A 13,361-nucleotide genomic window follows, 5' to 3' on the forward strand; every position below is an offset into this window, starting at 1 on the left:
TCTCCCTACCCCCCGCTAAGCAATCGGACTACACCTATGCATTTAAACTTCCTCAATAAAGTTACTGAATCTTTCAGATCTTGTGTACTATCACTGAAGCTGGTTTTACTTGCTGGAATTCAATAATTTAGTTTGTGTAGAATTACAAAAGGTCCATAGGTCGCAAGGTTTAGAGCTGTGCCCATGCATTTGAAAGACAGAAGAATAATGATACTGGAGATTTGAAGCAAAAAGAAAAAAAAAAAGATTTTTACTGCTGTTATAGCTTGATTATTGGAAGTATGGAGCAACTGCTGTATATATAAAATGACGTATTCACACAGATGAATTTAGCCCATTAAAAAGGTATTGCTTATGACTTGTTTGCTTATTTTTTCTACTTAACAGAAAATATACCTCATGTACACTATAATTAGGGACTGTCGTTTTCAGCTGTATGCTGATTTCTGCATTGCCTCCCTCCCCTTGATTTTTAAGAGCAAAAGAGAAAACTCCAGCAGAAAGAAAGGAACTAGGGTGCGGGCGTCCGCTCTCTTCTCTCCAACAACCTAGATTACTAGGCTTTTCTAGCCTACTTTTTTATATCCATAGGTATTTTTGTCAATTTGTCTGCAAGCAGTGCAGGACTTTGTATAGAATCTTGCATAATTAAACTTTTTTTTTGCAATTTTTTCATTTAGGGCTACTTTTGAGATAGATTTTGTGATTGATTTGGCTATAAAATGTTTTGGCATCTGGCAACACTGGTACTGGGTGCAATTCTGGTTGCTGCATCTCAAACAAGATATAGTTGAACTGGAAAAGGTATAGATAAAGGTGACTAAAATAATGTGGATGGAATGGTTCCCCTCTGAGGAAAGACTAAAGAAGATAGGACTGTTCAGCTTGGAGAAGAGATGATATGATAAAGGTCTATAAAATGAGTGGAATAGAATGGCTATATGTGAATGTTTACTCTTTCAAGAAAGCCAAAGACTAGGGGGGGTGTCACTTTATGAAGTGAGTAAGTAGCACATTTAAAAGAAATCCAAGAAAATTCTTTTTCACTTAACTCGCAGTTAAGCTCTGGAATTCATTACCAGATGATGTGTTAAAGGCAGTTAGCATATCTGGATTTAAAAAAAGGTTTAGGCAAGTTCTTGGAGGAGAAGTTCATAAATTGTTAACTAGGTAGACCTGGGAGAAAACCACTAGTTATCCCTGGGTGTTAGCAGCATGGCATCTATTTACTGTTTGGGATCAAGAAGGTACTTGTGGCCACTGTTGGAAACAGAATATTGGGCTCAGTGGCCCCTCGTGCTGTCCCAGTATGGCAATTCTTAAGTTCTTGTGTTCATGTTTTAATTTTTCTAGGGTAGAAGGTCCTAATATGGATTTGCACCCTAACAAATACCAGACACCCAGACTATTATAAACTTTGATACAATTAAGTCTAAAAGGTAAGAGGGGGTATCACTTTACGTTTAGACCAGAAATAAAAGCAATTCTTCTTGGTCAAAAACCTCACCCCCATGCTCTGTGCTAGTGTATAGGGATTTTGTGTAGCATGATTTGTGATTACTGCCTTTCTTGTGGGCTGCCCTCCTCGCGATTTTCGCGGGAGGGACTTTGCTCTGCCTGCCTGCCGGGCGGGGAAGGCAAATTTAGCCCAGGGATTGAATCCCCAAAGCGTGGCCAGGCCGTTCCCGGGTCGGCAAAGCCCAGGAACGGTGGCCATCTTGGATTTCTCGGCAGCTCCCGTTTCGGAGCTGCCTGGGGCTGGGGAGCTGAATTTTTTGGAGCTTCCCCCCCCCCTCGATTTAAGCCCCGAGGCCCCCCAGGATGTGGTCCCTGATTTTCCCCCCCCCGGGAGTTCCAGGACCCGTTTTTTTCTGGAATTTGTGTTGATTATGCATAAGTCTCTTACCTGGCTAGCCTGCAGGAGGAGGGGGAAGCCCCCCTGACCCCACCCTCTGTGGATTCCTACATCTCTACGGTCACCAAACACACTACCAATCCCGGTGGAGGGATCTACAGCCCTGAAGGATGGGCAGGACTGCAAGCTTGAAGCGCACATGAAATGCATTTTCGAGATCCTGGCCCTGTGGGTCCTCGCGACAGCCTGCAGCAGTCTCATGTTGCGGGCAGGTCTTAGATGGACCCAACAGTTACTCGGGGCCCAGGATCTTCCCCCAGCAGAGGCGGAGCAAGCCGAGCGTTTAGAAGCCGTCATTGCCTATGGGGCTGATGCGCTCTACAACCTCCTCCGCGTCCAGGCAAAAGTGATGGCCTCTGCGGTGTCAGCTACGCGACTCCTGTGGCTACGCAATTGGTCGGCTGACCCATCCTCCAAGGCACGGTTGGGCTCGCTGCCCTTCAAAGGTAAGTTGCTGTTTGCCGAGGACCTGGAGAAGCTTATGGATTCCTTGGGGGACAATAAGGTCCATAAGCTTCCGAGGATCAGCCAAGACCAGCACACTCCTTCGCACCCTCCCGTTTCTGGGGACAGAGACGGTATACCCCACGCGGACGGGGTGGTGCCACGAGGGGTTATTCTTCCCGGTCTCAGTCTTGGTCGCAGCCCTTTCGTGGACGTTGGCCCTTTCGCGAGGGCCAGCCCGCGCGCTCCACCCCTAAGCCTGTCACACAATGAAGGTCAGCCGGCTCATTCCTCAATCCCGTTTCTGGGCGGTCGTCTCTCCCTTTTTTTTCGAGGAATGGGTCAAGATCACGTCAGACCACTGGGTCCTTGACATTGTACGAGACAGGTACGCCTTCGAGCTTGCCCGCGACCCACCGGATCGCTTCCTATTCTCCCTTTGTGGGCGCTCCAAATGAGAAGCGGTGGAGCAAACCATCACCAGACTACTGAACCTGGGTGCAGTTGTCCCGGTCCTGGAAAGGGAGCTCGGTGTAGGCCAGGATTCCATTAACTTTGTCGTTCCCAAGAAGGACGGGGCTTTTCAGCCAATCCTGGACCTCAAACGGGTCAACAAAGCCCTCAAAATCCTGCGCTTTCGCATGGAAACCCTGCGAACGGTCATCGCGGCGGTTCGCCCCGGAGAGTTCCTCGCCTCGCTCGATCTGATGGAGGCGTACTTCCATATCCCGATCCTCCGCGATTATCAAAAGTATCTTCGCTTCCACATTCTGAATCGGGACTTCCAGTTTCGGGCCCTACCATTCGGCCTTGCGACCACGCCTCGCACCGTCACCAAGAATCATGGTGGTGGTGGCGGCAGCCCTTCGGCAGGAAGGCATTCTGGTTCATCCCTATCTGGACGACCCGCTTGTGTGGGCCAAGTCGGAGGTCCTCTGCAAACAGGCGGTAGATCGGGTATTGGCCCTCCTCGCATCTCTGGGGTGGATAGTGAATTATTCCAAAAGCAACCTCCAGCCCTCCCAGGAATTGAAGTTCCTGGGAGCCCGCTTCGACACCCGACTTGGAAAAGTCTTCTTGCCTCGTGCGCGGGCCCTCAAGTTGATAGATCAGATCCGGGACTTGATCTCGCTGCCTCTTCCAAATGCCTGGGACTACTTGCAGGTTTTGGGGACCATGGCTTCCACCATCTATCTAGTCCCCTGGGCCTTTGCTCATATGCGACCGTTACAGAAATCTTTGCTATCACATTGGCTGCTGGTGTCGGAACAGTATCACGTGGTCCTCCCTCTTTCGGCCTCTACCGTCGCCGACTTGCAGTGGTGGCTCTCGCTCCCACATCTTTTTATGTTCTTATGAATGCCCCTCCAGTCTCCACAGTGGACGATAGTGACCACGGACGCCAGTCTTTCGGGCTGGGGTGTGGTCTGCCTGTCCGTCCACTCAGGGGATATGGCCACCCATTCAGTCTCGCTGGCACATCAATCGCCTGAAGGCCAGGGCGGTGCGTCTGGCCCTGCAGGAGTTCTTGCCCCTCATATGCGGCAAAGCGGTAAGAGTGCTGTCCGACAACTCCACCACCGTGTCGTACATCAGTCGCCTGGTAGTCCTGGAAGCCAGCCATCTCTTTGCCTGGGTGGAACGACACCTGGAATGCCTGGCGGCCTCTCACATTGTGGGCAAGGAAAATGTTCAAGCGGATTTTCTCAGTCACCAATCACTCGATCCGGGAGAGTGGGAACTCTCGGAAGCAGCCATGGACCTGATCAACAGAAGGTGGGATCAATCCCACCTGGACTTAATGGCGACCATGCCCAATGCCAAGGCTGATTGGTTCTTCAGCTGCTGGAGGGACCACGGCTCTGAGGGATTGGATGCTCTGGCTCTTCCCTGGCCCGCAGACGTCCTTCTGTACGTGTTTCCTCCGTGGCCCCTAGTGGGAAAGATTCTCGGGAGAATAGAATTCCACAGGGGACCAGTGGTTCTGGTAGCACCCGAGTGGCCTCGCAGACCATGGTTTGCAGATCTTGTCACACTGGAGACGGACGGTCCTCTGCAGCTGGGTCATCTTCCTCGTCTACTGCGGCAGTACCCGTATATTTCAACCAGGCCGATCGCTTCTGTCTAGCGGCCTGGCTTTTGAACGGCGGCGTCTGAGACGTAAGGGCTACAAGGAAGAGGTTATCTCCACATTGCTTCGAGCCTGAAAGCAGTAGACTTCTCTAGCCTACGTGCGCGTGTGGAAGGTCTTCGAGACTGTTTGAAGAGAAGTCGGGTGTCTCAGCTCGCTCCGCACCAGTCTCAGTAGTTCTTTTTTTTCTGCAGGAGGGTCTCTCCAAGGGCCGCCTCTTCACTTCTCTCCGCGTGCAAGTTTCCGCCCTTGGCTCTCTTCTCGGATGGGTCGATGGTTACCCTTTAGCGGCTCACCCGGACGTAGTTCGGTTTTTGAGGGGAGTCAAACACCTGCGTCCTCCCGCTCGCAATACTTGTCCTTCGTGGAGTCTCAATCTGGTCCTCCGGGCCCTCCGTTCTGCTCCGTTCGAACCTCTCCGTCGGGGTACTGTAAAGGACCTTACGCTCAAGACTATTTTCCTTGTTTCGATCGCCTCCGCTCGGCGGGTCTCTGAGATTCAAGCAGCTTGAGATTCAAGACTTTTCAGCTTGGAGAAGAGACGGCTGAGGGGGGATATGATAGAGATGTTTAAAATCATGAGAGGTCTAGAATGGGTAGATGTGAATCTGTTATTTACTCTTTCGGATAGTAGAAAGACTAGGGGGCACTCCATGAAGTTAGCATGGGGCACATTTAAAACTAATCGGAGAAAGTTCTTTTTTACTCAACGCACAATTAAACTCTGGAATTTGTTGCCAGAGGATGTGGTTAGTGCAGTTAGTATAGCTGTGTTTAAAAAAGGATTGGATAAGTTCTTGGAGGAGAAGTCCATTACCTGCTATTAAGTTCACTTAGAGAATAGCCACTGCCATTAGCAATGGTTACATGGAATAGAGTTAATTTTTGGGTTCTTGCCAGGTTCTTATGGCCTGGATTGGCCACTGTTGGAAACAGGATGCTGGGCTTGATGGACCCTTGATCTGACCCAGTATGGCATTTTCTTATGTTCTTATGTTCTTTTTGTCCTCTGGAGTGGTCCCAATCGGGGCAAGCCGGCTTTTAAGACCACTATTGCACGAAGGTTGAAGGAAGCCATTTCCTCAGCTTATCTCTGCCAAGGTCGGTCGATTCCAGAGGGCTTAAAGGCTCACTCGCTACGTTCTCAAGCTACTTCCTGGGCGGAGAGCCAATCGGTCTCTCCACAAGAGATTTGAAGGGCCGCCACCTGGACGTCCCTGCATACTTTTGCTCGACACTAAAGTCTGGATGTGCAAGTGCTTCGAGCGGGACTGTCTCGGTCCCACCCGGGATAGGGAAGCTTTGGTACATCCCAAGGTCTGGACTGATCCGGGCACGTACAGGGAAAGGAAAATTAGTTCTTACCTGTTAAGTTTCGTTCCTGTAGTACCATGGATCAGTCCAGACGCCCTTCCCTGTCTCCATTCTCTTTTCCTGTCCTCTCGAAGCTTGTTTTACAGAGTCACAGATTTTGATGCCTTATTCTATACCATAATCCTGAGCAACTACACCGGAAGCCTTGGTTGTTCAAGTACCAAGTATGTGCAAGAGCGGATAGTTCTACCATTTTTTTCTTGCTCTGTTTTTTACAGTCGCTCAATTGAGCTTTATGGTTACTTGCTTGATCCTATTCTGGGTTTGTTGTTTTTCTGCTTTGACAATAGTTATACTGAAGGGTTACAGGATGGGCTCTGTCCTCATATAGGGCACCTCTGCAGTTTTAGTCTGTCTCCACCTGCTGGACAGGAGGTTCAACCCAAGGTCTGGACTGATCCATGGTACTACAGGAACGAAAATTTACAGGTAAAAACTAATTTTCCTTTACCGAAGCAAAAAATCTGAGTACAATTAGATTCACAGATGACTTTAAAACCACATGTTAAGTCAGTGGTGAGGGCTGCTTTTACAAAACTCCAAATGCTTTGCCTTCTGAAGTCTTCATTGTCCTCTGTAGACTTCGTTCAGTAGTGCAGGCACTGGTGCTTTCAAAGATAGACTATTGCAGTGCTTTCTTTATGGAATTACCAAAGAACTGCTTCGGGTACTACAATTCATTGCAGATGCTAAATACAATGATTATACTTCACCCCTAGTAGGTTAGTTGCACTGGCTTCCAGTTGCAGAAAGGATGAAATTAAAATGTTTGATCTTAAGTCACACTATCAGGATGATTTTCCAGTGCAGATTGTATGGTTTGGTGTGTTCCAAGTAGGTCACTGCATTCTGAAGGTTTAAATTTACTTAAGGTACCCGCTCCTACAAGTTGTAACCTTCAACAGACTAGGTGGCGAGTCTTCTCTCAAATTGGGCCTGTTCTTTGGAATGAATTGCCTTTGATATTCTTTAGAAAACAACTGAAAGATATATTTTTTAAACATGTTTATGATGATTCAATTTTGAATTAATAAGTAATGATTACTTATGAGAATATGTTTAGTATTTATGGATGTTTGCACTATTACCTACATTGATCAGGATTTTGTGAGATACAAGTATATTAAAATAGTTGCTTTTGCTTTTTCCTAATTTATGTTGAGCTTAGTTTGCAATGCATGCAATCCCGGATGTTGACTAGTGGTTTATATTTGGAATCCAGTATGGTTATTTATAGTCCCATTTCTAATCTTAGTGATTTTGTCTGCATGCTGAATTACATGAAAAGTTTGTCGTGAAGCTGAAAAAATGCCCAGTGGCCTTTAATCTGTCTTCCTTCATCTTTGCCTGCCATATCCCTAAGTTTGAGAAGGGAAAGAAGGGGCAGGCAGAGAGGACCATTGCCTATGAATACCAGCTTACAAAAACACTATTCATACATGCAGCACTTTAAGCAGTGTATGTTTTCCCACACTAGGCCAGAGTGCCTCATCTTTGTGTTTTGTTTTTGGGTTTTTGGGGGAGGAGGGGGTCCTTGAAGGCATTATCAGATTTACAGTGCCCATTTTGTCTTGCTAAGGTTAACAATATATGATTGCCTTTATGTAATGCAGACACCTGTTCAGTTGGAAATGGACTATATCAACTATCTCACCTCATATAAGCCACCAAATAGATCTTCCATGCTAATTATTTGTAACTGGGTAGAGGCTTCCCTAACAATTGCTACTTCAGTTCCCATGTTTTGTTTTGTTTTAACTTGTGTTTATTTCTACAGCCAGTAAATCTTTAAAAGACATACCTGATGGGCATTTAATGGGATAACTAATAGGAACTTTTACTAGATTTTCATCTCCCTGATGCTGCTCTCCCAGTCAGTCATGTTGCTGCAAGTCAGCTAAACAGCCAAGGTAGCTAGTCATCCTGCCTCAAAGCTGCAAATGTGCACAGTGTTTCCTGTTCTGCTGCCTGTTCACTAAAGCAGTGATTCTCTGCCACTGTGACAAGTGATAGACGATGCTCAAGTGTATGACACATGGCACACTACATGCTACAGTCAAACTAAAAAATAATATATTTTACTGTTAAAAAAGGCACAAAAAGATGTCTTCACTTTTTATTTTTTTACAAGCTTTTATTGAAATTAGTTATTAAATTTTATTTTTTCACAAGTTTTAATCTTCACTTCATCAGGGAGAAATGTTGGATATGTGCTGCACACAGTTTCTCAATATGGCATTGAAGAGCGCACAAACTCTTGTGCATCTCATTGTCAGCATGAACGTATTTTGACCTATTCTGGAGTTTATACCCACAGAATTAGGATATTTCCCCTTTCACCTCTCCATACAAAGAATATATATTCAAATTCTGACGTCACCTCTGCAGCAGAAACTTGAAATTCCTCCACTGCCAGACACATTGAGAAGTAACAGAAAAACCATATACAAAGATAAGAAATGCACATTCCCAAAGCTAACATATTCCAATCACCAAAAACTGAAATGAAATCTTTTTCTACCTTAGCTTTGGAGCATTTTGGTTTTCTAATCTGGGTGATCTGGATTTCTCATTTCCACTTTCCTTTTATTGGGCTTCTAAGTCTTTTCGTGGAGGAGCATTGTAGTGATTAGAGCTGTAAGCTGTAAATCAGAGTTCAAATCCCACTTCTCTCTTATGCTCCTTGTGACTGGGTAGGTCACTTAACCCTCCATTGCTTCCGGTACAAACTTATGGGTCTATTTACTAAAGATTTTCTCCCATTTTGGGTCTAGGGGGAAAATGCTTAGTAAATGGGGCCCTTAAATCGTAAGCCATCTGGTTTTAAATTGCCTTGCGCTTGCATTTGGAAAGGCAAATTATATCTAAATCCATGTTCTCTCTATTCTTTCCCTGCATCTGTCCCCAACATTGATCTTTCAACTTTTTCTCAATTTCTCTCTCCTGCTGGATTTCACCTCTCCTCCTCCCACCTCTCTCATCCTCCAGTCTTTAAATTCTCTTTTTTCTCAATTGTCTACCAGCTTGCCATGTCCCACTCACTCCTCACTACTTCTCCAGCCTTCAATTCCCTCTTTCACCTACTCCCAGTCCCCCCCATCTGCCCTCTATACTCGCCTCCTTATCTTTTTCTCTGATTTTCATTTTCTTCTCAGCCCCATTTCCTTTACTGTTGCATTCAGCCCCTTTCTTCTCTCTCTTACCCCCATCCCCAACTTCCCATTCTCCCACCTTCTCCCCAGCACATTTCCACACTCTTACTCCCCCCTTGCCCTCATCTATATTCCTCTGCCTCTCATCTTCTCACCAGCCCCAGCTTCTTCTGTCAGTAATCCTCTCCTTGGACTCCAGCCCTTTTTTCTGTCTTTTAACCCTTTTCTATCCTCCCCTGCTTCCCCATTTTCACTTGTCTGAAGACTAATTTTTTCCCAATGAAGTTTTCCTGTTTTTGTTCATAACAAACTGAAACTTTCCAGAAAAAAATAAAATAACTGAAATCGAAGGCCCCTACTTCATGTCATTGTACTTAGTGAATAATGGGGGAAACTCTCATTTGCATATAACTTAGTCTGGTAGAATAATATATTTGGCAACAAAAATAATGTGTGGCAAATGATATACTGGGCAATAACAATTAACAAAGATTTTTATTTTACATACGCACACATCAGTTGTGTGTAATATTAAACTCAAATCAATTATATGTATGTATGTAATCAAAGGACCCCGACACGGCCATGTTTCGCGTCAGGGCTGCGTCAGGGGGACCGTAGTATCCACAAATTTGTTTGTTGGAGGTTATGATGCACAATTAATTCTGAAGAGTAGTGAGCAGCACAGGACTAAATTTAACAGCTGTGAGGCTATTCTGCATGGGGCCACGGAGGAAACTCAACCATGGCACCGAGTAGGTAGGTAACATTAACAGAATTGATATAGATAATAGAGATCCTAACATGGATCTTCACCCCTTATCGTCGTTTGCTGGGTGGAACAATATAAAAGCTGGGAGCAACGCTAACTGAAAAAACTGTTCAAGATTATTCAATTAAAGAGAGTCAGGAAGGCACTTCAATCCCGATGTCACAGGCATTTCTGGAGAGTAGTTTCAACTAGAACATACTGGTGTGTGCTCTTAATATTGGATATGTATCTGTGGTATTTGACAGATTCATCCATTTTTGGTGATCTAATGAATTCAGCCATTTCTCCCTAATATTACCATGCAGTTAATATGGATCTTCCTTTAAATAGTCTGTTTTGCTGGCATAAGCATGGTTCTGATTCATTAATAGTGAAAAACCAAAATACAGTAACCCATGCTGTATTTCACTGCTTATCCCTGAGATAAGCAGCATGGTATCATAAATACCAGGTACTTGTGACCTGGATTGGCCACTGTTGGCAACACGACACTGGGCTTGATGAACATTTGGTCTGACCCAGTATGGCAAGTCTTCATGTTTTGGCAGGTATGCATTGAAAACTGTCCTTCGACCATGCAGAAAATTCTATTTTCTTGAAGGAAAACAAAATGTAAGAATCTGTCCCTCAAAAAATTTGGTGCTGTATTTCGATGAAATACCCATCATTAATGTTGCGTTCCTTTTGGTGCATTTGATATTATTTTGCTTGAAGTAAGGAAGGAGGAGAATGATCTGTTCTAGTAAAGTGAAAAAATGCTTGAATCCAGCAGGTATGCATATTTAATTTTTCAAGAGATTGCTGTTTCCTTCTTTCTGGGCCCCCCCTCCCCCCCCCACACACACACACACTGTATTAAGGAAAAAATGGCCCTTTAATGGTGTAAATCATCCTGCTGTAAAGACCTCTCACATACCAAAGTTGAAATGAAATGATCTTGTAACTGTTTTGTTGTTCCTTTTGGATTCTGCTTTTTTTAGGTGAGACATGGAATCCGCTGAAACTGCACTACCAGTTAAGAAATGTGCGTGAACGATTAGCTAAAAATCTAGTGGAAAAAGGTGTGTTGACAACAGAGAAACAGAACTTTCTTCTTTTTGACATGACTACGCATCCTCTCACCAACAACAACATTAAGCAGCGCCTTATCAAGAAAGTGCAAGAAGCTGTTCTTGATAAATGGGTCAATGATCCACACCGCATGGACAAGCGTCTGCTGGCCCTGATTTACCTAGCCCATGCTTCTGATGTCCTTGAGAACGCTTTTGCCCCCCTTTTGGATGAGCAGTATGATTTAGCCATGAAGAGAGTAAGACAGCTTCTGGATTTAGACCCTGAAGTTGAATGTACGAAGGCAAACACAAGTGAAGTCCTCTGGGCTGTGGTTGCAGCCTTTACAAAATAACTGAAATAGGATGGAAGTGTTATTTTCCCATTCTGTTCTTTAATGTAAACTAGTCATTCTCTTTTATTGACTCTTCACACGTTTTCTGTCATTTGTACTTTCTCATATTACAAATCGGCTCTTGTCTCATAGGAAAAAGGAAGTATGTAGATTTCCTTGTGTCAGCATGCAGGTTTCTGCTGATACAAGAGTTTCCTTTTGGGATGTTTTGGGTTATTTTTTTTGGGGGGGGGGAGGGGAGGGAGAGAAAACTTGAAGATCGATGGAATTTAAAGTTTAATGTCATATTGGCATTTTATTTCTTGTAATAAAAAATAATTTGCTAGGCTAGTTAGTGGAATGGTTTTAATTAGCACATGGAACAATAAATATGCATTCTAGCTGGATTTATCTAACTTCTGGTTGCTCAGGGTGTGCTTGTGCATCTTGTTAGCTGCAAGTTAGAAAAGAAAAACATCACAGAAGAGCCTTCTACTTGCCAAAGTTTGTTGATGTTCCCTGCTCCAAATGTCCTGCATAGAGCATAGTCTCAAATGAGTACTTAATTCATTTTAAGATCCAGCTACCAGTTCAGCTGCTCAGTGAATAGCAGATAGAAAATGCCCCCATGAAGTTGAGCATCTCCTGTAAATCACTTGTACACTTATGCTTATTTCAGTTAAGCCCTGAGGTTAGTTTAGATAGGTCCTGCTGTTTCAAAAGCCGTTTTGGGATGGGATACATTCCAGCGTATTGTGTATATAGTTTCAATTGTATATTAACAACATGCCCATCTTAACGTTTTGCAAGGTTTAACGGTTGTACACCTGGTTGCCCCATTGTTCAGGGTTTTTTTTTGTTTGTCTCATCCATTGGTATTTGACATAAGTGTGTCTCTTATTGAAAGCATATTATATAATGCATGGATGGGATTTTTAATTGTCCATGGTTATATATGTGACAATGTGAACATCTATGGATTTGGAAATGAGTGTAACGTTTTTGGCCTTTTTTAATCATGTTTTTGTTGCACACAAGACTACTTTGTCATTCTGTTCATATTGTTTGTCTGGAAGAGACATGTAGCCACAACACATCTTGAGTGCTGGTTTTAAGTTTTTTGGTTTGCATATAGGTTCGTACATTCATCTCCACTTGCCATTTGTCTGCTTGTGTTTTTCAAAGAAAGATGAATGAAGAAATGTCAGTCTTAGCAGGTCTTGCATGTGAATTGTTAGCAAGTAATGATTACAGTTCCAATGACTAAAATTTCTGTAACAGAAAAGCTCTCAGACATTTTAATTTTTATATCTATAAAATTATGCTGGTTAGCACACTATTGTATAAAATATAAATTTTGGCATTTTAAACTTTATTGCATCTTTATCACATGCTTTTTACACTTTCATTGGCTTTACAATGTAAATGTGCATTGAATAAATTACACTTTTTCTCATAACGCATACTAATATTGGGGCTTACAGGTGTTTAGAGACCTTTTTGGGTTAATGTATTCAAAGCAAAAATACTAGATGGTGTATAATTGTAGAGTTGAAGTTTATGAGATTCCTCTAAATCTGTATACTAGCTTTTTACCATACAATAAACAATGATCTTGAAAGTGCCTGAAACAGAGCTAGCATGTCATTTGTACCTTGTGTTACTTTAATATTTCTGTTTGCATTAGAGGAAATGTAAGAACTTTTGGTTGGCCACAGAGCAAAATATATAATTTCAAGATTTCTAAAAGTAGCAATTGTGCAGTTTTTCAATCTTGGAAGGGATTTCCAGGGTTCTATGCTGCCCAGGGAAGAAATGTGGAAGTAATAGAACTAAAGAAGAAAGTATATAAAGTTCAGTTTATCAGTTTCCCAACTTTTTCAAGTGCAAGAGAAAAGGAGAAGTTGGTATGGGGCAGGCCCCAGCTCAGTTACTTACCCTGGCTACCGCATGCATCTGCCAGAGCTCCTCCATTGCTGCTGCTCCCAACACTCTAAGTCTCATCCAGTGCTCAATGCATGCTCTCTCTTTCTTACTCAGCTGAGGGATAAGACACAGGCTGGAAGGACTCAAAGCAGGAAACTCAGAAGGGGAAGATGAGGTGCTGGGTACACTGTGTATGCTCAAAATGGTGCTCGGCTATCCATATTCTGCATGCTGCTTATTAATCCCTCACTCCAAGGCTCATG

General features: G+C 43.8%; 1 protein-coding gene across 1 annotated transcript in view; it reads left to right on the plus strand.

The window, feature by feature from the left end:
- The window catches only part of GOLPH3 (golgi phosphoprotein 3), an 88,738-nt gene extending 75,931 nt beyond the window's left edge, over nt 1–12,807 (plus strand). The window contains exon 4 of the mRNA XM_029579348.1: nt 10,769–12,807. Within this exon, the coding sequence (XP_029435208.1) occupies nt 10,769–11,193 (425 nt within the window). The 3' untranslated portion in view covers nt 11,194–12,807. The remainder of the gene's footprint in view (nt 1–10,768) is intronic.
- The last annotated feature ends 554 nt before the right edge of the window (nt 12,808–13,361 follow it).

Source organism: Rhinatrema bivittatum, chromosome 1 (assembly GCF_901001135.1).
Source record: "Rhinatrema bivittatum chromosome 1, aRhiBiv1.1, whole genome shotgun sequence".
Lineage (NCBI taxonomy): Eukaryota > Metazoa > Chordata > Amphibia > Gymnophiona > Rhinatrematidae > Rhinatrema > Rhinatrema bivittatum.